The 22,888-nt window shown below is 39.8% G+C and overlaps 1 protein-coding gene across 2 annotated transcripts in view; it reads right to left on the reverse strand.

Annotated features, from left to right (window-relative positions):
- Nucleotides 1–6,205: 6,205 nt before the first annotated feature.
- Nucleotides 6,206–22,888, reverse strand: part of LOC119809976 (signal-regulatory protein beta-1-like) — a 28,293-nt gene continuing 11,610 nt past the window's right edge. The window contains exons 3-6 of one of the 2 annotated variants that reach the window (XM_038323222.1): nt 21,427–21,744; nt 20,669–20,983; nt 15,787–15,901; nt 6,206–6,451 (exon numbers count right to left, since the gene is read on the reverse strand). In XM_038323222.1, coding sequence (XP_038179150.1) covers nt 15,789–15,901; nt 20,669–20,983; nt 21,427–21,744 — 746 coding nt within the window. In that variant the 3' untranslated portion in view covers nt 6,206–6,451; nt 15,787–15,788. Of the gene's footprint in view, nt 6,452–15,786; nt 15,902–17,466; nt 17,597–20,668; nt 20,984–21,426; nt 21,745–22,888 lie in introns of those variants that run through there. The other variant, XM_038323223.1, reaches the window with a different exon arrangement.

Genomic DNA, 22,888 nt, shown 5'->3' on the forward strand with positions numbered 1-22,888 from the left:
TCATAAGTTAAATATATGAAAGATCCTCTCTCTCTGCCCCTCCTTTCTCATCTAGGTCACAGCTTGGGCAGATGGCAGGGCAATGAAAATCAGCCAACTCCTTCTCTCCTGACCCTCCTGGGATTCCCGAGAATGCACAGTCAACCTGGGAACCTCAGTGTCCTTAGAGTTGATACTTCAAAGTTAGAATGAAGCCATTCCCCCTGCTTCAGTTAAAGGCAAGGAAGGACTCTTCTACAATCAGAATAAAAGAAACCTGTAAATCTCTCTAAACTGAAATACATTCCCCCTCTGACCTGGCTGTTCTCCTGACCAGGTGACGGCTGTACGAGGTCAGCTGTTCTTCTGACCAGGTGACGGCTGTACGAGGTCAGCTGTTCTCCGGACCAGGTGACGGCTGTACGAGGTCAGCTGTTCTCCTGACCAGGTGACGGCTGTACGAGGTCAGCTGTTCTCCTGACCAGGTGACGGCTGTACGAGGTCAGCTGTTCTCCTGACCAGGTGACGGCTGTACGAGGTCAGCTGTTCTTCTGACCAGGTGACGGCTGTACGAGGTCAGCTGTTCTCCTGACCAGGTGACGGCTGTACGAGGTCAGCTGTTCTCCTGACCAGGTGACGGCTGTACGAGGTCAGCTGTTCTCCTGACCAGGTGACGGCTGTACGAGGTCAGCTGTTCTCCTGACCAGGTGACGGCTGTACGAGGTCAGCTGTTCTCCTGACCAGGTGACGGCTGTACGAGGTCAGCTGTTCTCCTGACCAGGTGACGGCTGTACGAGGTCAGCTGTTCTTCTGACCAGGTGACGGCTGTACGAGGTCAGCTGTTCTCCTGACCAGGTGACGGCTGTACGAGGTCAGCTGTTCTTCTGACCAGGTGACGGCTGTACGAGGTCAGCTGTTCTCCGGACCAGGTGACGGCTGTACGAGGTCAGCTGTTCTCCTGACCAGGTGATGGCTGTACGAGGTCAGCTGTTCTCCTGACCAGGTGACGGCTGTACGAGGTCAGCTGTTCTCCGGACCAGGTGACGGCTGTACGAGGTCAGCTGTTCTCCTGACCAGGTGACGGCTGTACGAGGTCAGCTCTTTCTACTAAAGTGTGGATCTGTGTTTGCCCAGAGGAAAGGGTCAATATCTGTTCAGACCTTTCTGGAGATGTCTGGGGAGAGGTTTGCCAATCAGAACTGGGTCTCAGTGTTTGAATGAGGGAAGCATGTGTGCTCCTGAGAAACTGATAAATGGAAACCTTTCACTGGGTAGTGACTGGGTTCTGATTCAGAGCCAAAGATAGGGCTCAGTGAGCCAAGGTGCTGGTTGTTAAGCATGATCACCTGAGTTAGATCCCCAGAAAGCATACAGTGGAAGGAGAGAACTGGCTCCCACAAGTTGTCCTCTGACCTCTAAGTAAGCAATTGACATGAGTACACATGCATACTTACTAAATAAATATATACACAAATGTATGTAGAACAATAACAGACTTAGGAACATCACTTCCTGTGCAACTGGCTCCGCACTGGAGACACTGTGTCCATCTGGGACACAAGATGCTGTCTTGGAGTCATATCTAGCTACTTGACCAGATTCTTACATTAACTATACATGGTACCTTGAACAGGGATATGGCCATATAGACAGATCTCACATCTTTAACAGTGTTGGCTGGATTATCTGAATGTTCTTCCTGTGCTTAAAATCTGAAAATTAATATATAGAAAGATGATCCTGTGCATTTTTCAAGAAATACAAATAAGCATCTCCCTGCCTAACTCTGAGAACTCTACATCACCTGCACAGGATCCATTTCTCGGCCATGACTCGCTCCATCAGTCTTCATGCCTGTGAGAGTAGACTGCCTCTGATTTTCAGACAGGGCCAGGGAAAAGCCCAGCATCTTTTCAGTCCCTCTACCAGGGCAGAGAAGTTCCACAAGAAACCTAAGTGTTCCAGGAACTTTTTGTGTTCTGTAGATGAAGAGGCATTGGGAAAAATGCCCTGACCCCTACATACTGGCATGTTGGTCCTCACAGAAGAAAAATACAGAGCTTTCATGGAGATGTGATCCTGTTTTATAAGCTCCTGCCAGCTCCATGGCATACAAAGTTGAGGCTGTCACTGTAGACCCTCAGTGCTTAGCGCACTAAATAAAAAGACTTCCCTATGGAGGAAAAGTGCTTTGTGGGGAAACTGGTCATATCTGATGCTGTCAGTGCATACATAAATCACACAACTCTCTGAGACCTTTTATTCGTCAGTCAAGAAAAGACTAGGACTGTGGGGCAGGCGGACAAATAGAGCAGATGTTTCTCCATTAACAAGAACTGGAACCTCATTAAATGGTGAGCTCTCTGCACTTCCCAGCTTCCCCAACTCACTGTGCTGAAATCAGTTTATGAACATTAGCATCCACCCATCACTTCTGCCTCTTACTTGTTTTTCACAGGAGGATGGGCCACATGGAGACACAGGAAACAACACTGTACTCAATCACAGTCAGCTAGGTTTCTGGTTCAGATTGCATCTTCTCAGTATAAGTGCCATGTCTAGGCTGTTTCTAGTTGTGATGTCTGAAGCATTCAAGTATCCTGTGATCCTGTCTGTTATCTCCCAGCTGTGCTCACACCCCTGAACCACTTCCTGTGCCTCCAGACATCAAGGGAGTCACAGTGTACTTCAGAGTGACTCCTTCTTCAACAGCAACTAAAATGATTTCTCAGGCTGAATCGCCTGCAGGTCACCCTGTGCAGTAGCACCTGTGGGAAAACATCAGCCAGTGATCATCAATTCCTGACAGGAACCTGCATAATCAACAGACCTTTGTGTGTTTGGGTGTGCACACTGCATGGGTCATTACATGCACTCTCACAGGGACCGCTGACTGAGTGTAGCACAAATGAGGAAACAACCAGAGTGTTGGGAACATGACAGAATTATGACTGGGTATTATAGATCGCTATGAAATTCTCAGATCTCACCCTGTATTTGTTCCATTCTACCTTCTGCCACATCCTGCATCTCGTGGTTCTCCAAGCATGGAACTGGGTATGGTAAGGATGTCACTGGGATGTTAACAGCTATGGAATGTTAGAAGGTGTACTGGGAATCAGGAGTCTCTGGATCAGCTTTACTGACCCCAGACTCCCATAGCTCATTATCTTATCAGCCTGGAATGATGATGATATAAGGGGCTCTCAATATATAATAGCATACACCTTGACTAAGAAATAAAATATTGGGTAAGTTCTTAGGCTTTTTTATCCATAATAAATGTTCACAGTATAGTAACTTTCTAATATTAATGATGCTAAATCAACTTGAATTCACTGGCTTGTCATGACAAAAATCCATTATAGTTTAGTTTTGAAGATCAGAAATCCAAATTCTGTTTCACTAGTGTGGTAAACTGTATATAATTGACCCCCATAAGATCACAGGGAGTGGCATTTTTTAGGAGATGTGGCTTTGTTGGAGTCAGTGTGGCCTTGTTAAAGGAAGTGTGTCAGTGTGGAGGCAGAATTTGAGGTCTCATATATGCTCAGGTCACACCCAGTGTCTCAGTTCTCTTTCTTATGACTGCAGGATCAAGATATAGCTCCTTCTCCACTGTCTGCTTATTCTCCAGCACCATGTTTACCGGCACACTGCTATTTCCCAACATGATACTGATTGACTAAACCTCTGAAACTGTAAGCCAGACATTAAATGTTTTTTGATGAGTTGCTGTGGTCATGGTGTCTCTTTACAGCAATAGGAACCCTAACTAAGACAACTAGGCAACCATATAGGAATCACAGAGGTTTGCTGCTCAGGAGCCTTCTTTCTTTTTTTATATTTTTGAGAGCTTGCCTGGCATTCATTCCCATTTTTTCCTATCAACTCATCACTCCAGCCCTTAACTTTATCTATTACACACTTTTCCCTACTCTCACCCTTCTTCCTCCTTTTTATCCAGATCATTGTTAGGTATGGGGCCTGTACTATGCTATGTTATGCTGTGCTGTAAGAGTTTGGGGGCAGTAGGCCACATTGTTTGTGCAGTCAGGAAGATGAGAGATAAAGGCTGGTGCTCAATTTTCTTTCCTTTTTTTCTAGCCTGTGACTGTACCCCTCCAATGGCTTTGCTCAACTGAAGGTTGTAATTTTCCTCTGTATTTAAAATCCTTCTGGCAAAACACTAACATATCCTTATTTGTATTTCCATGGTGATTCTAAATCTAATCAAGTTGAAAATAAATATTAACTAAATAAGACTTTAATATCTTTTTTCTTCAATAAAGCATTCATTCAGAACAAAAACTTCAGATGTAAGAGAAGCATCAGATTTAAGAAAAATTTTACTCATTTAAAGAACACTTCTTTTACTACAGCTGCAGAACAGACAGCAGAATTCTTTTTCACATATATATGTGTGTGATGTATTTACATTTCGTTTGCACGTGTGGGAGTACATGTATGGAATTGCATGTGCACATATATACATGTTCATGAGAAGCTAGAGATAGACATTGGCATTTTCCTTAATCACACGCTACATTATTTACTGAGCCACGGTCTCTTGATAAGCCCAGAGCTCATAATTAGGCTAATCTAGCTAGCCAACCTGCCCATGGATTACCTATCCCTACCTCTTATGACCTGCCATAGCAGGCTGGTCACCAAACACATACAGCATTTATATAAATTTTGGAGATTCAAATTCTGGTTTCATTTTTGCATGCTACCTGGGGCCATGGTGTCAAAGGGTCATAACTTGGGTGATACCTATTTGCACTGCCTTTTGGGGCCATGGTGATATCCACACTCAGACTGCTGCCGAGGACAATGTCTGTGTCCATGTTACTACCACAGTCAGGGGCTATGTTGGTATGCATGGCCCATGGATGCCTGAGTATTAGGCCACAACCTATGGCTATGTTGGTGTCTGGGACTGTGCTGCCATAGGAGCCATGGTGACCTGAGTGGCTTGTACTGCCACATAGGGCCATGGTTGCCCAAGTCTGAGCTGCTGTCAAGAGCCATGTCTGACTCCATGGCTCTACAGCAGCCAGTGTCTGAATTGATGTGTGTGGCTCCTGTTACCACCTAGGGCTATGAGGATGAGACCATGTTGGGCAAACCTACTGTTGTGGTTACATTGATCTGGGTGGTGTATAGTTAATTAATATTTTGCAGGGTTTTCTTCTCAGGGCGGGGGAGTTCTGCAAGGGTAGTGGGCAGATATGGAGAGACTGAGAAGTGAGCAGGATTAAGGTGCATGATGTAAAATTCTTATATAATCAATCATGAATTATGCTAAAAAAGAAAAGAGGTTGAAACTGAACAGGATGTTTAGGGCAAAAAACCTCTAAGAAATAACTAGTTTCTTCTTTGTCTAGAAGCCCCAAATGGCCTTGAGTCTTTTGGAAGTCTTGCTCTTTTCAAAGGCCAGAGATAATGAAAGTGTTTAGAGGCTCTGATCCTTATCTCATTCCAAAGTAATTTTAGGGTCACCATTTCAGGAAGATGTTAGAGTAGCTATAAAGGCTTACTAAAGAAAACTCATGGTTAAGAGAACAGAAACTGTGGCCTGGTTGGAGACCCAGTGTTCCAGGTGGGCAGGGTCTATCACCTAGGCATAGAACCATACCAAAGGGATAAGAAGAATAATTTTTCTTAGAGAGGCATGATGGTGCAGCACACATTCAATCCCTGGACTCTGGAAGCAGAGACAAGAAGATCTTAATGAGTTTTGTCTACATAGCAATATATATGACTGTCAAGGCTATTTAGTAAGATTCTGTGTCAAAACTTTTCCTCATTAGTTTATATACTACCCATTTCATTGCTAGAATTCTCCCTACCCAGTGCAGTCCCTACATGCTATGTTGAGGTCCAGTTGGGTCTGTGTATCTCACGGTGGCCAGATCAGACAGGAACAACTTTTCCTTTTTTTTTCTGTCTCTTTCATTTGGATTTTCAATGCTCACTGAATTTAAGTATAAATTTCCTGATACTTTAGGCTCCTTTGCTTTTTATAGAAATGCCCCCTTTACACCATGTGGTAGTTTGTTCATCTTATGTCTGACCTCCATGCCTTCTTAAACAGTTTAAATATATTTCTCCCTTTACTTCTCCACTGTCCTCCTCTGTGAGATTGCTGAGTTGTATACTTCCCTGAACTTGGAATATTCCCTCCTAACTTGAACAGATCATCTTTGGGCTTTCACTTGAGTACATTTTAAATTTCTTTTATTAATGAGATTAAGAACCCCCCAAATAGAATCCAATAACCAAAGCATTACAGCTCTGAGCTATCAATGCTTATGCAGAGGAACAATAGGGAATTCTGAGTTGGAGGTGTCCTTGTAATGAAGACGTTTGTGCAGATTTCCACAGCTTTTCACCAAAGTCTCAGTCTCTTCAAGAAAGGTGATGTCAGATATTCAGGGTCCAGTGTGGCAGAAGATGAAGAGAATATCTGTGGAAAATGGCATCTTATTCATTACTCCTTTTACCACTTATGCATTGTATCTTAGTGCTGCAATGTCACTGGTACTGCTCTTCTCCTGTCCTGAGTGGACGAGATGCCCACGTCACAAAAGTGTCATCTAAGCCCAGCCTCTGAGTCATACGGTCTTTTTGAGTTTATTCCTTATGATCACGGAAAGACCAAAGCAGAAACAGTCCTTATTATAGGTTTGTGGAACTTCTAAGAATTGGTCCATAATGTAGATTACTGTTTCCCATGGACCTTTGCCTTCTACATTCTATTTTGACCTCCAACAGTAGCAGTGAGATCAATACCCTACTTAGGGCCCATGTCATACACATCCTTTAAGCCTCTTTGGACACCTTTATTGACCCTGAATAAATCCTTACTGTAGGAGCTTGGGATGTCTCAAAGGGTTCTAAGAGTTTCCTGAGAATCCTCAGCAACATGTCATCAGCACAGATCCTAAAACTGTTTGACAAATATCTTGGCCTTCCTACTGATCCTGCCTCTTCTATGTTAGTTCATAGACTGATATTACCCTGGTACTTTGAATAAAAAATATTCTTGCAGACTGCTGGGAGGAGAGGGTGAGCAGTAGTGAGGGTGGCCACACCAGCCTGCTGAGAGGAAATGCTTAAGCAGCAATGCTACAGGCCAGACAAGGCCAGACCACAGGGAGGAGAAGTGTGAGCAGCAACTAGGTGAGCCAGGCTAGGCTGCTGGGAGGAGAAGTATAAGCAGCAGTGCAACAGGCCAGTCCAAGCCAGACATCTGGGAGGAGAAGCATAAATAGCAGCATGAAGGGCCAGACTGGGTCAGGCTGCTGGGAGGAGAAGCAGGATCTGTAGTGTGTTGTAGTGGGACAGACCACTGGCAAGAGAAGTGGGAGCAGCAATACAGCAGGCCATGATGATAGCAGTGGCCTCCAGACATTATCTGACCACTGGAGCTTCAGCTTCAACCCTGCCAACACCAGGAGGAATGATCAGCTGAGCCTCGGGCCCATAGGCACCTGGGGTAGCAATCACCAAAGGCTCTCCTCTGCCTACATCTGAAGAAGAATCAATGGAGCCAGAGCCCCCAACTATACCAATTGGAGGAAAATGGACCCTCCAGAAACACAGGCTCTACCTATTCTGATTGGAGAAAGAGATGGGTAGACAACAGGGTAAGAATACACTCAACAGCGTAAAGAGTAAGAGAGAACCACCAGAAACTGGTGATTTTACAACTGCAAGGCCTGAACATCCAGTGCAGATGAAGCAGAAGAAAACAACATTAAAAATAACTTTATGAAGATGATTGAGGTTAAAAAGAAAATAAAAAATGTTTTAAATAGAGGAAAAGACAAACAAAAAACTGGAAGAAATCAACAAATTGCTTAAAGAAAACCAAGAAAAAGCAGTCAAAGAAGTGAAAAAAACAGTTCAAGACTTGAAAACTGAAATATAGAGAAAACTGAAATAAACACAAACCAAGGAAAATTGGGAGATGGGAAATCTAGGTAAATGATCAGGAACCACAGATGCAAGCATAAACAACAGACTACAAGAAATGAAAGAGAGAATCTCAGGCCTTGAAGACATGTTAGAGGAAATAGATTCATCAGTCAATGAAAATGCTAAATCCAACAAATTCTTAACACAAAATGTCCAAGAAATACGGGACACCATAAAAAGACTGAACCTAATAATAATAATAGGAAATAAAGAAGGAGAAGTCAGGCTCAAAGGCACAGAAAATCTATTCAACAAAATCACAGGAGAAAACTTTCCTAGCCTAAGGAAGGTCATGTCTATGAAAACACAAGAAGCTTACAGAACACCAAATAGACTGGACCAAAAAAGAAAGTCCCCTCATCCCATAATAATCAAAACACTAATACAGAATAAAGAAAGAATATTAAGAGCTGCAAAGTAAAAAACCAAGTAACATATAAAGGCAGACCTATGAGAATTACACCCAACTGCTCAATAGAAACAATAAAATCAGAAGGTCCTAGTCAGGCTTATGCAGACACTAAGAGACCATGGGTGCCAGTCTGGACTACTATATCCAGCAAAGCTTTAATCAACATAGATGGAGAAAACAAGATATTCCATTACAAAACCAGATTAAGCAATATCAGTCCACAAATCCAGTCCTACAGAAAGTACTGAAAGGAAAACTCCAATCCAAGGAAGTTAGCTACACCCACAAAACACAGGCACTAGATAACCTCACACCAGCAAATCCCAAAGAAGAGAAACACACACTACCACAACCACCAACAACAAAAACAAAAATAACAGAAACTAGCAATCCCTGGTCATTAATATCCCTTAATTTTAATGGACTCAATTCGCTATAAAAGGATACATACTACCAGATTGGATACAAAACCAGAATTTACCCTTCTGATGTGTAAAGAAATATGCATCAGCTACAAAGAAAGACATTACCTCAGAGTAAAGTGTTGTGAAAAGATTTTCCAAACAAATGGATCTAAAAAAGAAGCTATTGTAGCTATCGTAATATCTAACAAAATAGAATCAAACTAAAGCTAGTCAAATGAGATGAAGAAGGTCTTTTCATATACAACACAGGAAAAACCATCAAGATGATGTCTCAATTCTAAACAGCTTTGCCCCAAATACAAGGGCACCCTTATTTTTAAAAGGAACATTACTAATGCTTAAATCACACATCAAACTCCACACACTAATAGTGGGAGACTTCAATATACCACTCACACCACTGTACAAGTCTGTCATACAGAAATTTGACAGAGAAATAAAGGATCTAACATATGTCATCACTCAAATGGGCTTTACAGACATCTATGTAACATTTCACCCAAACGTAAAGGAATATACCTTCTTCTCAGCACCTCATGGATCTTTCTCTAAAACTGACTACATTCTCAGTAACTAAACAAATCTCAACAGATATAAGAAAAATGAAATAACCCACTGTGTTTTATTGGGCCATTATGGCTTAAAGTTGGACTTCAACAAAAATACTAGTTGCAGAAAGCACACAAACTCATGGAAACTTAACAATACTCAACTAAATCACCACTGGATCAAGAAAGAAATAAGAGAGGGGTGCGTTCACTCATGGAGACGGTGGGACAGAACTAATGGGAGATCACCAACCCCAGTTGGAATGGGACTGATGGATCATGCGACCAAACCCGTCTCTCTGAATGTGGCCAACAATGGGGGCTGACTGAGAAGCAAAGGACAATGGCGTTGGGCTCTGGTTCTTCTGCATGGACGGGCTCTGTGGGAGCCTTCTCAGCTTGGTCGATCACCTTCCTGGACCTGGGGGGAGGTGGGAGGACCTTGGTCTTAGCATAGAGTGGGGAACTCTGATGGCTCCTTGGCCTGGACCTGGGGGGAGATGGGAGGACCTTGGTCTTAGCATAGAGTGGGGAACTCTGATGGCTCCTTGGCCTTGAGAGGGAGGGAGGGGAGGTATGGGTGGAGGGGAGGGGAGGGAAGGGGGAGAAGGAGGGGAAGGAAGGGGGAGGAGGAGGGGAGGGAAGGGGGAGGAAGAGGGAAGGAGATGGAAATTTTTAAATGTGAAAAAAATAAACCATGAGGAAAAAAAAAACAATACATAAAGGGAGAAGGGGAGAAAAAGAAAGATTAAATGCAATAAATTAAAACATTGACAAAGAAAAAAAAAGAAAGAAATTAAAGACTTTCTAAAATTCAATGAAAATGACCATATAACATACCCAAACTTACGTGACACAGTGAAAGCAGTGCTAAGATGAAAATTCATAGCAATAAATGTCTACATAAAGAAGCTAGAAAAATCCCACACTAGTGAATTAACAGAACACCTGAAAGCCCTAGAACAGAAAGAAGCAAACTCACCCAGAACTACTAGATGACAGGAAATAATCAAAACGAGAGCTGAAATCAACAAAATAGAAACAACAAAAACAATATAAAGAATCAATGAGACAAAGAGTTGGCACTTTAAGAAAATCAACATAATAGACAAAGCTTTATCCAAACTAATGAAAAGGTAGAGAGAATACCCAAATTAACAAAATCAGAAATTAAAAGGGGAACATAACAAAAGACATGGAGGAAATCCAGAGAATCATCAGGTCATACTTCAAAAACCTGTACTCCACAAAATTGGAAAACTTAAAGGAAATGGAAACTTTTTAGATAAATATCACATACCAAAATTAAATCAAGACCAGTTAAGCAAACTAAATAGACCTATAACCACTAAGGAAATAGAAATAATTATTAAAGGTCTTCCAAACAAAAAAAGCCCAGGACCAGATGAGTTCAGCAAAAAATTCTATCAGATTTTCAAAAAAGAACTGATACCAGCATGTTATAGAATTTAGCTGATAAAGTAAGCTGAGTCTCATAACTCCCATAACTTTTAATGGTGCACTCTTGTACCTTGTCAATAGTCCATCTGCAGGACAATTTTTAAAGCTTGGGCTGGCAACAATTGTTCCTTTGGCTTCAGGACATTTCCATAAACACTATACAAGTTCATTTAATAAATGTCCTGAATATTTTGCTTAAAACAGGGAATGAAACCTCAATATTAGAAACAGCTTAACCTATTATATCAAGAGTTACTGCAGGTGTCTCCAATGGTTGTTGGCCATCACTTAAGTAGGGCTTTCGAGAAGACACCTTGGCAGCTTCACTCTTCTTCAAGGGTGAGCTTCATTAGAGCTCAGCACTCATCATCCCTTGCAGTTATTTCCTCTTTTAAGAGGACTCAAAGCCCCATTTATTAGAACTTTAATGAGAGCAATTCTCTGCTAGTACTACTCTTTGTTGCCATGACTCTGACAAGCACTGCCACTTTAGACTCTTCTTTTCTTTTTTAGTATATAGACTGATGTTATTTCAGAAGACATGTTATCCTCAGCCTAGTAGGTAATATAGGGTGCACAAAAATTGAAGAAGCTAAACTGTACAAATAGATGAGCTTTTCCAGGATGCAATGTGTTCTGATGTTTGCTGACTCCTTCTAAGCATGAATATAGGTCTATCCCAAGAACTCAAAAGTTTATTCTTTAATCCAGTTTTTCTCAGTTTGTGGGTTATGGCCCCTTCTGGGGTCACATATCAATTATCCTGCACATCAGATATTTGAATTACAATTCATAACAGTAGAAAATGACAATTTATGAAGTAGCAACAAAAATAGTTTTATGATTGGGGTCACCACAACATGAGGAAATGTATTAAAGGGTCACAGTGTTAGGAAGGTTGAGAACCCCTGCTATTACATGTTTATCATCTAAGTCTCCACATTAATATCTAAAAACATATTAAAACCAAAGCCACTTATACCTGCAAACTGCTAAAAGCTGCAAGCATTCTTTTCAAATAAGAAAACTTCTGAGATGCAAGATAAACCTTGTTTACAAAATTACTAGAAACCATAAGCTTATTTTATTCTTCACAGTCGATAAAAATACATGCTACCTTGAAGTGAACGTTTTCACTAGAATAACTGTGGGGTTATAGTTTCCTTCATTTATTGATTCACTGAAGAAATAATTCCTGAAAAGTTATTGTGTGGTCACTAGGAAGAGCATAGGCTTTGCTCCCAAAGATCTTTCAAATGAATAACCAAGTAAAAAATTACAAATCTAAACAAGTAGTATGAATAAGAATAAGAGGTTCCTCTGGGAATTCAAAACATAGATCTCCTATAAGAAGAGAGTAGAGCTAAGGATAGGCTAGAGACGGTATGGGGAAGGGAAGCAGGGCACAGACTGACTTAGGGATATACTGGCATAGTTTGATGGGAGATGAAAGTTCTGTAGAATGTGAACAGCTAATGGCATCCATTGTATATTTCTAGATAGCTGGAGGGGAGCATATTGAATGTTCTTACTACAAATAATTTGTAAATATTTAGTGATGGGTGTACTAATTTTTCTGATTTGATCATTTCAAAGTGTATATGCATAACACCATATTATGCTACATAAATATATATATTTATATTTGTATAGAATGCAAATAGAAATAAAAAGTATCCACAAAAAAGAACTGACACCAATACTCAAATTTTCCAAACAATAGAAACAGAAGGAACATTGCAAAACTCTTTTTACAAGGTGAAAAGTTATCCTGATACCCAAACCACACAAAGACATAACTAAGAAAAAAATTACAGACCAATCTCCCTTATGAACATTATCGCAAAAATAAAATACTGGCAAATCAAATATGAGAACACATCAGAAAAATTATCCATCATGACCAAGTAGGCTTCAACCCAGAGATGCAGGGATGGTTCAACAAATGAAAATCCCTCAATATAACCCACCATATAAACAAATTGAGAGGCAGGCAGATCTCTGAAGTTTAAGGCCAGCCTGGTCTACAGAGTGAGTGCTAGGGCAAGCTCCAAAGCTACAGAGAAACCCTGTCTCAAAAAAATAAATAAATAAACAATCAAAATGAAAAAAAACCATATGATCATTTCATTTGATGTTGAAAAAGACTTGGACAAAATTCAACACCCCTTTATAATAAAGCTCTTGGAAAGAGCTGGGGTACAAGGAACATACCTGAACATAATAAAGGCAATATACAAAAAACTAACAGCTAACTTCAAACTGAATGGAGAGAAACTCAAAGTGATCCTACTGAAACCAGGAGAAAGACAAGGCCATCTACTCTCTCCATATCTATTCAATATAGTACTTGAAGTTCTAGCTAGAACAATAAGGCAAAAATGGAGATAAAGGGAACTCAAATTGTAAACAAAGTCAAACTTTCAGTCTTTGCTGATGATATGATAGTACACATAAGTGGCCCCCAAAATACCACCAAGGAACTCCTACAATTGATAAATACCTTTAGTAGTATATCAGGATATAAGATTAACTAAAAAAAAAAATCAACAGCCCTCCTATACACAGATGATAAGTTGTCTGAGAAAGAAATCAGAAACATCAACTTTTACAATATCCACAAATGACATAAAGTATCTTGAGGTCACTATAGCAAAACAAGTGAAACACCTGTATGAAAAAAATTTTAAATCTTGTTTGTAGAAGACATCAGAAAATGGAAAAATCTCCCATGCTCTTGGATAGGTAGGATTAACATAGCAAAAATGGCAATCTTACCAAAAGCAATATACAGATTCAATGCAATGCCCATCAAAATCCCATAAAATTTTACACAGACCTCAAAAACAATATTCTACTTCATATGTAAAAACAAAACACCCAGAATAGTCGAAACTATCTGGTATAATAAGGAACTTTTGGAGGCATCAACCATCCTTGACTTCAAACTTCAGTATAGAGCTACCGTAATGAAAATAGCTTAGTATTGGCATAAAAACAGACAGGAGGACCAATGGAATGAAATTGAAGGCCCAGATATCAATCTACACACCTATAAACACCTGATTTTTTTGACAAAGAAGCTAAAATTATAAAATGAAAAAAAGAAAGCATCTTCAACAAATGATGCTGGCATGACTGTATAGCAGCATGTAGAAGAATAAAATTAGACCCATATTTATCTCCATGCACAAAACTCAAGTCCAAATGGATCAAAGAACTCAGTGTTAAACCAACCACATTGAACCTCACAGAAGAGAAAATGGGGAGTAACCTGGAACACATAGACACAGGAGACCACTTCCTAAATATAACTTCAGTAGCACAGACACTGGGAGAAACAATTAATTAATGGGACCTCTTGAAACTGAGAAGTTTCTGTACTGCAAAGGACATGGTCAAGAAAAAAATATGACAGCCAATAGAATGGGAAAGAATCTTTTCCAACCTCACATCTGATTGAGGACTGATCTCCAAAATATACAAAGAACTCAAGAAACTAGATTTTAAAAGAACAAAAAAATCCAATTAAAAATAGAGTACATATCTAAATAGAGAACTCTTAACAGAGGAATCTCAAAAAGCCAAAAGACACTTAAGGAAATGCCCAATATCCTTAACCATCAGGGAAATACAAATAAAAACAACTCTGAATGCCATCTTACACCTGTCAGAATGACCAAGATCAAAATGACTGATAACAACTTGTGCTGGAGAGGATGTGGAGTAAGGGCAATACTCTTCCATTGCTGGTGGGAGTGCAAACTTGTACAATTGCTTTGGAAATCAGTATGGCAATCTCTCAGAATATTAGGAATTATTCTATTTCAAGACCCAGAAATACCACTCTTAGGCATATACCCAAAGGATGCTCAATCATACCACAAGAACATTTGCTTAATCGTGTTCATCGCATGATTTGTAATATTATTTGTAATAGCCAGATGTGGAAACAATCTTGATGTGTCTCAACTAAAGAATGGATAAAGAAAATGTGGTACATTTACACAATGGAGTACTACTCAATGGTTAAAAAAATGACATCTTGAAATTTGCAGACAAGTGGATGGAATTAGAAAAAAAACATACTGAGTGAGATAATCCAGACCCAGAAAGACAAATATAATAAGTTCTCACTCATAAGTGGCTTTTAGACATAAAGCAAAGAATAACCAGCCTACAATCTACAACCTCAGTGAACCTAGACAACAAAGAAAAATCTAAGAGAGAAATACATGGATCTTCCTAGAAAGGAGAAAAAGACAAGATTTCTTAAGCCAGCTGGGAGCATGGGTAGGGGCAGAGGGTGAGAGTGAAGGGGGAAAGGAGGAAGGAGGGGGAGTGGGGAATTATATATATACATTTAATATATATTAAATATATAATATATATTTAATTAAAAGCATTAAAACATAAAAACATTTTAAAGTCAAGTGCCTATGAGCCTGAGATAGATAGTAAAGGAACAGATACCTCCAAGGTTACCATGTAGGGAAAAAGGTAGAATGATGCAAATTAAAAGAGTTCATATAAAAAATCTATTGGAATATGATCTAGCACACAGGGGGAGCTTAAAATGCATGGTTATTAAGTATGTTATTAAATTTTTCCCTCAAAAAAAGAAATATTCTCTATATTCTAGGATATTTGAATACTTGTTTTCCAGTCGGTGTTACTTTTTGGTGATGTTTAGGTAGTACAGCCCTTTCAGAGAAAGTATGTCAAGGAGGTGAGGTTTGATATTAAAAAGATCTGTCACACTTCCAGTTTATTTTCTATATTTCATGCTCTCCACCGAGGATCTGAGCTCTTAGCTCCCTGATCTGCTTTCCATGCTTCTCAGACTTGATGGACTCATATGCTGCTGGAACAGTAAGATCATATTACCCCCTTTTTTCTATAAATTATTTTCATCGTGCTATGTTGTCATGTCAACAGATAGTAACTAATACCCACTCCATCCCTCCTAACTTACACTTAGGCCTTCTGTTTCTTGTGCACGTAGATGGCAGAGGCACCAATCACCAGTAGCAGCTTGGGTCCAAGGAGCACAGCTACAAGGATTTCAGCAATATCCGATGTCTTCATTTCTGGAAATCAAGTGGTAGGAGGAACAGAGAGGGCACGAGGAGTTTATCATCAGAGACCTTTACCTGAGCCATTCGTGCATTCCCAAGCCCATCAGAATTCTGAGGAGTTTGAATCTCTGCCCTATCCCAGCTTCAATACTTCAAAGAAGAAGATGCAGTAAAGAGATTTCTAGTTCCCCAATGGTCCTACCACGGTTACCAAGTTGCCCTTCTAGAGAGATTGGGTAAGAATTTGTACTTAATGCTACATAGCACTTGTTTTTATGAACAAAAGTTTCCATAAAGAAGCTGAACCTTCAAACTGTACCTTTTGTAATTATTATTAACTGTTTGGCATTTAATGAGTTGGAGAGTTTGGCATGTTGCAATTCCAGAGTCAAATTATCTGGGGCCACATTCAACCCTCTTAATGGCCATATATTGCTTTCCTCTGTACTTGACACAACAGCTTTGTGAGAATTCAAATAATTTGAATGCACAAGCAGAATATTAGTTTTCCTTTAGAATGTGTTAACTTAGCAACTTCCACCAACCAAGATACCACGGGTGTCATCAGATGGCATCTGAAACCTCTAACAGGGTTCTCTGCTGTGTTGTGACCCACCTCTTCCATATTTATATCAATGCAATGCAAAAGTGTCTTATGGCTTCTTCTGCAAAAAATTGCTTAAAAGTTCTTCTATAGTGGCCTTTAAGGTGACCTGAATCTGTGTTCCTGGGCCTTGATCACCCATATTTTGATCTAGAATGAACTATTGTGGTTTAAGGATTACTATTTACTCTTCAGTGTTGAAGCTGATATGTAGGTAGGCTCACAAGGTTAGTGGGATTCAGAGAAGCAACTCACTGCTAGTATTTATGATGACCTCTGGGATACTGTCCTTGGACAAAAGAGGCTCAGTCTCTCAGTTGCCCAGCAATAGCTGTGACAGTACATGCACACAAAGATGGTCCATTGGAAGAAAAATAGTTGACACAGTACCTTGTTTATATAAAAGCATCCTGAAAAAAAATCCAGATTTGTGGCATAATGGAGCCTGGTGAACTGGTAAACAGCCTGATCAAACCACTAGCTGAAACATGCAGATGAAGGATCAAAACTCTATATGTGAGTCTATGATAGGAGATGTTACGGTTTGGTGCCTCAGCCATTATACAGCCATGTCCACCCCAGTGTAGATACCTTCTAAAACTTTTTTGTTGTTCAGGAAGTGGTGTTTTTAATTTAGAAATTAATCGAAGGTTAAATTTTGGTTTTAGGAATAGAAATAGGCTGATTAGGTTGTGCATTGATTGTAGTGATTGCCTAACATGTAAGGTTAGTTGGGTTCCTAGGTTCAATCCCTAGCACAACAGCAACTACAACAACAGCAGTAACAATAACAACAGCAACAACAAGCAAACACTTTAGTAACCATTGCCTATAATACCAATACCAGCAGGATGTAAATAAAAGAATCATATGTGTGAGTCTTACTAGCCCAGGTTTCCTGTGACACTCTCTCTAATAGGTAATTGTAAATGTCCACCTACCTCAAGCTAGACTTTCATAGGAAGAATATTTCTGCTAAGGAATTGTATAGATATGGTTGACCTGTTAGTGTATCTGTGGAAAATTATCTTGATTGTTAGTTGAGATGGTAAAAACCACTATGAGTGTGCGTGGCACCATTTCATTAGACGTAGGGTTCCACACTGTGTAAGAAGAATGAAGAAAGTTAGGTGAGCATCACACAGCAAACAGATAATTATGGTTATATTTGTTTTTCTCTGCTTTTGACTGTGGGTGTGATGTTTGAGTTCTTGAACTGACTTTCCTTGTGTAACCTGGAATTGTAAACTAAACAACACATTTCTTTACCTGAGGTTAAAATAAAACTATAACATTTCCTGAAAACACAAACAAACAAACAATAACAAAGACAAAACAAACAAGAATGAAAATGGTCTTGATGGGGCTTTGGGAAGAAGCAGATAACCAACTTGATGCAGCAGAATTGAGTTATGAATTCTATTGCCTCTTCCCTCCTCTTCATCCCGAAAGAATTCTCAGTGGCCATCCCATGACTCAGCTCTCTGAAAAGTTGCTGTGTCTTTTGTTGTTCCTGTACTATGATCCCATGAATCTCTCAGCTACAGAGCCTGTTTCATACCTGGTTTGATATCCACAGTGTTCTGCCTTCCTACATTCCCCACAGAATATTTTCTTGGAATTCTGACATGGAAGAGTAGTCTGGATAATACACTTAAATAAAAGAATTTGGAATTTGATTACTAAACTGTCTGGCACTGAAGATCCCAACTCTAATGGCCATTGTTCCCAGGGCTTGTGGTAGAGGTATAATTATTTAAATTAAACTGGCAGAAAATAGTTATTCATAGATAATTCTTTTGCTCTAAGCATTGAAGTGAATTGCCTTTCACCTCAATGAAACAAAAAAGACCAAATTAAATCAGGAACAAGCAGAATGAAGTAAATACTATCCTTAGAATAGCAAGAAAAGACTAAGTAAATGTCACATCAAGAGAATAGAATCTCATCTGGGTGGTGGTGGTGCAAGCCTTTAATCCCAGCACTTGGGAGGCAGGGGCAGGTGGACCTCTTTGAGTTCAAGGCCAGACTGGCCTACATGAGCTAGTTCCAGAACAGATTCCAAAGCTACAGAGAAACCCTATCTCAAAAAACCAAAAAAGAATCTCAACTTGGGCTCTAGGAAGGCAAGTTAAATTAAAGTATTCTTTTCTACAATACAGTTTTTCCTAGCTGAGCAGCAATGTAGTTCACCTTTCTGAGGCTTGACTAAGAAGGAACCACCTTTTCTTTTCCTGTTTTTTCTTTCTTTCAGGGCGTGCCAGAACCCAAGCTTGCTTTATCTGATACTAGTGACTGCACTACTATTTTCTACAGCTCCCTCCCCATTTGTTGTTCACCATGTGACTAAATTTTGTGCTGGCTAGAATAGCGTGGGATTTTTTTGTTTGATTGTTTAATTGTTTCTGGTTTTGTTTTTCCATTCTTTTCTACATTACCAGACTCTGAGAATCTGATGAGATTTAGAGTTTGCCTGCACAAGGGATGTGTTTTTATTTTTAAACTCCAATTAAATTATCATTGGACTTCCTGTCCTTTGAGTCCATTCTTAAATGAATGGCACTAAGAATCCCATGACAGGATCCCAATTTCCTATAGATCATTTGTTGACCCATAAGGTATTTCCCCAAATTTTGTAGCATTTTTGAAGAAAGAACAATAGAAAATCAATGAAATATAAACTGAAAAAGTAGATATGATTACTGAAAGAATTCTGTTTTGTAAAAGGTAAATACTGGAAATCTTCCAGAAAGTCTGATGAAATAAAAGTATATGACAATTTTCCACATCAATGCTGAGAGAGGAGCATTATCATAGTTACACATACACTTAGACTTTAAAAGGACAGTATGATCATCTAATAAATTTTATAGCAAAAGTTTGAAAACTCACATAAAATAGACAAAAAGTTCTAAACTTATTTGTTATTGGGCAAACTATGGAAAGTGGTAGTTTTTGAATAACCTAACTTTGTTGCACACAAAAAAGTCTACAAAGTAATTTTGAAGACAGTTCATTTGAAATATTGTTTGAATTTATAGTTAATTTCAGTGAATATGATGATGGTATTGGATTTGAATGAAAATATTCTTATTTACCTGAGCATCCATTGTGAACTGCACTTGCAAGTGTATGAACATACATGACAGATCTATCAGAAGGTATAATTATGTAGCATCTATATATTTTCTACTCTAAGGGAGCTCGTATTTTCTAAACTTTACTGTTCTAATGGTGGTATAATTGTTATTTGGTTGACCAATCATCAGATAAAGCTCACAATAAAGGCTATATGACAAGGAATCTGAGATTTTAAAAAGTCATGGGAGTTGATGGGCATGCCTGGTATTTAATGAGTGGGAAATAAGACATATAAAGGGTCCTCAAACTCTAAGTCCTAGGATAGTAACAAGTCAATGAGAGATACTTAACTAGAAAAAAATTGCCTTATGCACTCTTGATGACTATACTTCCAGGGGCCTTAGATTTCCCCTCATTACGTTAGACCAGATTACATGGTCTCAGGGTAAGAATTCAACATCCCTATTGCTTCTCCACCCCTAGATTCACTGTCTATAAAACTGATGACTCATTAGGTAATTAATGAAGGGCAAGAGATGACAGCAAAATTGAAAGCTTCATGTAGTATGTGTGGATTCATGGTCTGTATACATAGATATTTGTCCATTATAACAAACAGGAGGAAATGAGGCCCCTGGTATGATCACTCACAGTCAAGTGAGTTACCAATTTACAGTAAAACTGCAGGTCCTCAGGAGGTCTGTTGGAATTACATTCAAGAGGAAGCATAGGACACTGAGTGAGGACCCAGATATTCATGGAAAAGAGTAAAATGGAATGGATACTGAAAAGGAAGAAGGTGAACATGATATAACAAATGTTATGGTAAAAAGTCAACAGGTAAGATTCTAGGGTAGGATGATGCCTTCATGTCTCACTTATTTAATCTGTGAATGTTAACACAAAAATGAAAAGATGCATGAGACCCATGGGAGGTTTGCAATGAGAGCTTGCTTTAACTTTCTAGTTAGTTTGTAGATATTAGGATTATCACGCAATAACCAAAATGCTACCTTTGACATTCAAAAAAGAGGAAAAAATTACAAACAGCCAAGAAGTTTGGGTAGAGACCTTACCAGACATGGTACTAATACCTTGTTCCCTCTGACATGCACTGACCATCACAGTATGAGTTGTTATTTCCGGTGGCTGTTGATCATGCTCAACTTGGCAGGTGAGTATTATGTCCTCTTTATGGGCAGATACATTCACTGCGTGCCAGCTGGTCCAGCTGTAGGTTCCATCCTTGTTTACAGTGAATGTAGAAGGGTCTTCTATCTTGGATATGTTTCCATTCACTAACCAAGTCAACCGAAGCTTCGAAGGATAGAACTTATTCACCCGGCAGGTGACACCTATCAGATTCCATACCATTGATGGCTGCTCACTGATCTCCAGGGTGGGTGAAACTGAAACAATACAATCATAAGCTGAAACTTCAAAGCCTAAGTAGATAAAGACCCCAGAAGGGAAGCTGAAGTATGGGGGAACCATTCTCATTGCAAATTCATCATGGGGACAGGTCGATTATTTGTGCCAGAGGAGAGCCCCCAAGCATAGCTCCTATCACACAGGTGCACAGGGTGTCACAATAAGTGAAGTAAATGAGCACAACTCCCAGGTGCATTGAGAAAGCAATAATAATAGTAAAATGGATGAAAATGCCAGGAATCAGTGTGTGGCTCCTAATCAGTACAACCGAAATTACTTCTGTTAAAATAAATACAGTTTCTGTTGTGTGATGGTCACAGTCTATGATTCTCATGTGTGGTATGCATGAATGCTTGTTGGGAACTATGGACCAAACTATTCTGAAAAGACAAGAGCTTGAGCTCGTTACAGAGTCATTTACCTCGAATGATGTCAGATAATTTGGCAGTTCCATGAAGCCGGCCTTTTTGCAAGGTGTCATGGGCCACCTCACAAGTGATCTGAGAGTGGACATCCCCAGCCCTCAGCACCACCTGTGCTGTGCTGGAGATATTGTAGGAGATGCTTTCTCCTTTGGGGTCCACAGTAGTTTGAAAGTGAGAGAGCTCATTTCTGTCTTTGAACCACTTCAATGTGATGTTCCGAGGGGAGAAGCCATGGGACTTGCATGTGTAGTTCACTGTCTGCCCAGGAGCAACTCTGGCTGCAGGGCCCAAGACCACAGGAGGAGACGGTTTAGCTGCAAAGGAGCATATAGACGAGGGTGTGATTGTGATGGCCACCACTCTTGACATAACATTTTGAGGAACCTTCATATACATTTTCCCCATTGTCATTGTTTGTGTGCTTGGGATCAATACCAGAGCTTCAGCCATACTAAGAACCTGCTCTACTCCATGGTGATAGCTGTGTCCCAGACACATACATTAACTATTTATCCTCTTTGCTTTGTTTTTTGTTTGTTTGGACAGGATTTGTCCTGTTGTATCCTTTGTTCTTTGGTCTCCATAGTTTAGCAAAGATCCCCACCAGTAAATGAGGAAGGGCAAAGCCTGGTGGAATTCTGTCTGGACAAAGGAAGGCAATTATCAATGTATTTTATATTTTATATCATCTGCTCTGCCGGCTTCCTCTGGAAATCTAGGGAAATATTTTTAGATTTACATTTATAGTAACTCAGGAAATAATATGACAGAAGGGCCACAAAGCTGGGACCCTTCCTACTTCTCCCAGTCATTTGTTTTTTCTTCTTTTATTTACACACAGGTCTCATCTTTGCCAAGCCTGAATTTAACATTGAGAGCTCACTAGTCTGTATCTCTAAATGGGCTTCAGTCAGACTTAATTTGAGGTTGGAAACAGTGATACCCTCTGCAGAAAAAGCTAAAGGTGGTTCATGTCCTCAGTGCTAATCATAAGAGACACAGACAGAAGCTTGTTGAACAGACAGTAACACTCCCTGGTTGAAAGCGTACATCTGAGTGGACTAGTGGGAGGAAGGCAGTGTGTGTGCACATGTCCTGTGCTGAGCTTAGTATGTGTGACAGGCTGCATTTGGAAATATCACACAAATTTGTATTTCTACATATGTGGCTCCTCAAATGCACATCAAACCAGGAGTGTAATCAAGTGTCGTTTGAAGTCAATCTACCTAAACATGAGCATGCCTGATGTCCTTCCAGATCTGAGGGGCCAGTTACTATTTCTCAGGAGTTTCTGGCCATCTTGACATTGTTCAGTTTCCAGTGACCAAACCTTTGGTGGTATTAATACCAAATTGCATGTGGATGGACAATGTACACAGGCCAAATGACAAAACTCATCTCACCCCAACAAGTGAATCTCAATCTTTATATAATGAGCATCAATGTCCCCTTCCATAA

This window comes from Arvicola amphibius, chromosome 3 (assembly GCF_903992535.2).
Source record: "Arvicola amphibius chromosome 3, mArvAmp1.2, whole genome shotgun sequence".
Classification (NCBI taxonomy): domain Eukaryota; kingdom Metazoa; phylum Chordata; class Mammalia; order Rodentia; family Cricetidae; genus Arvicola; species Arvicola amphibius.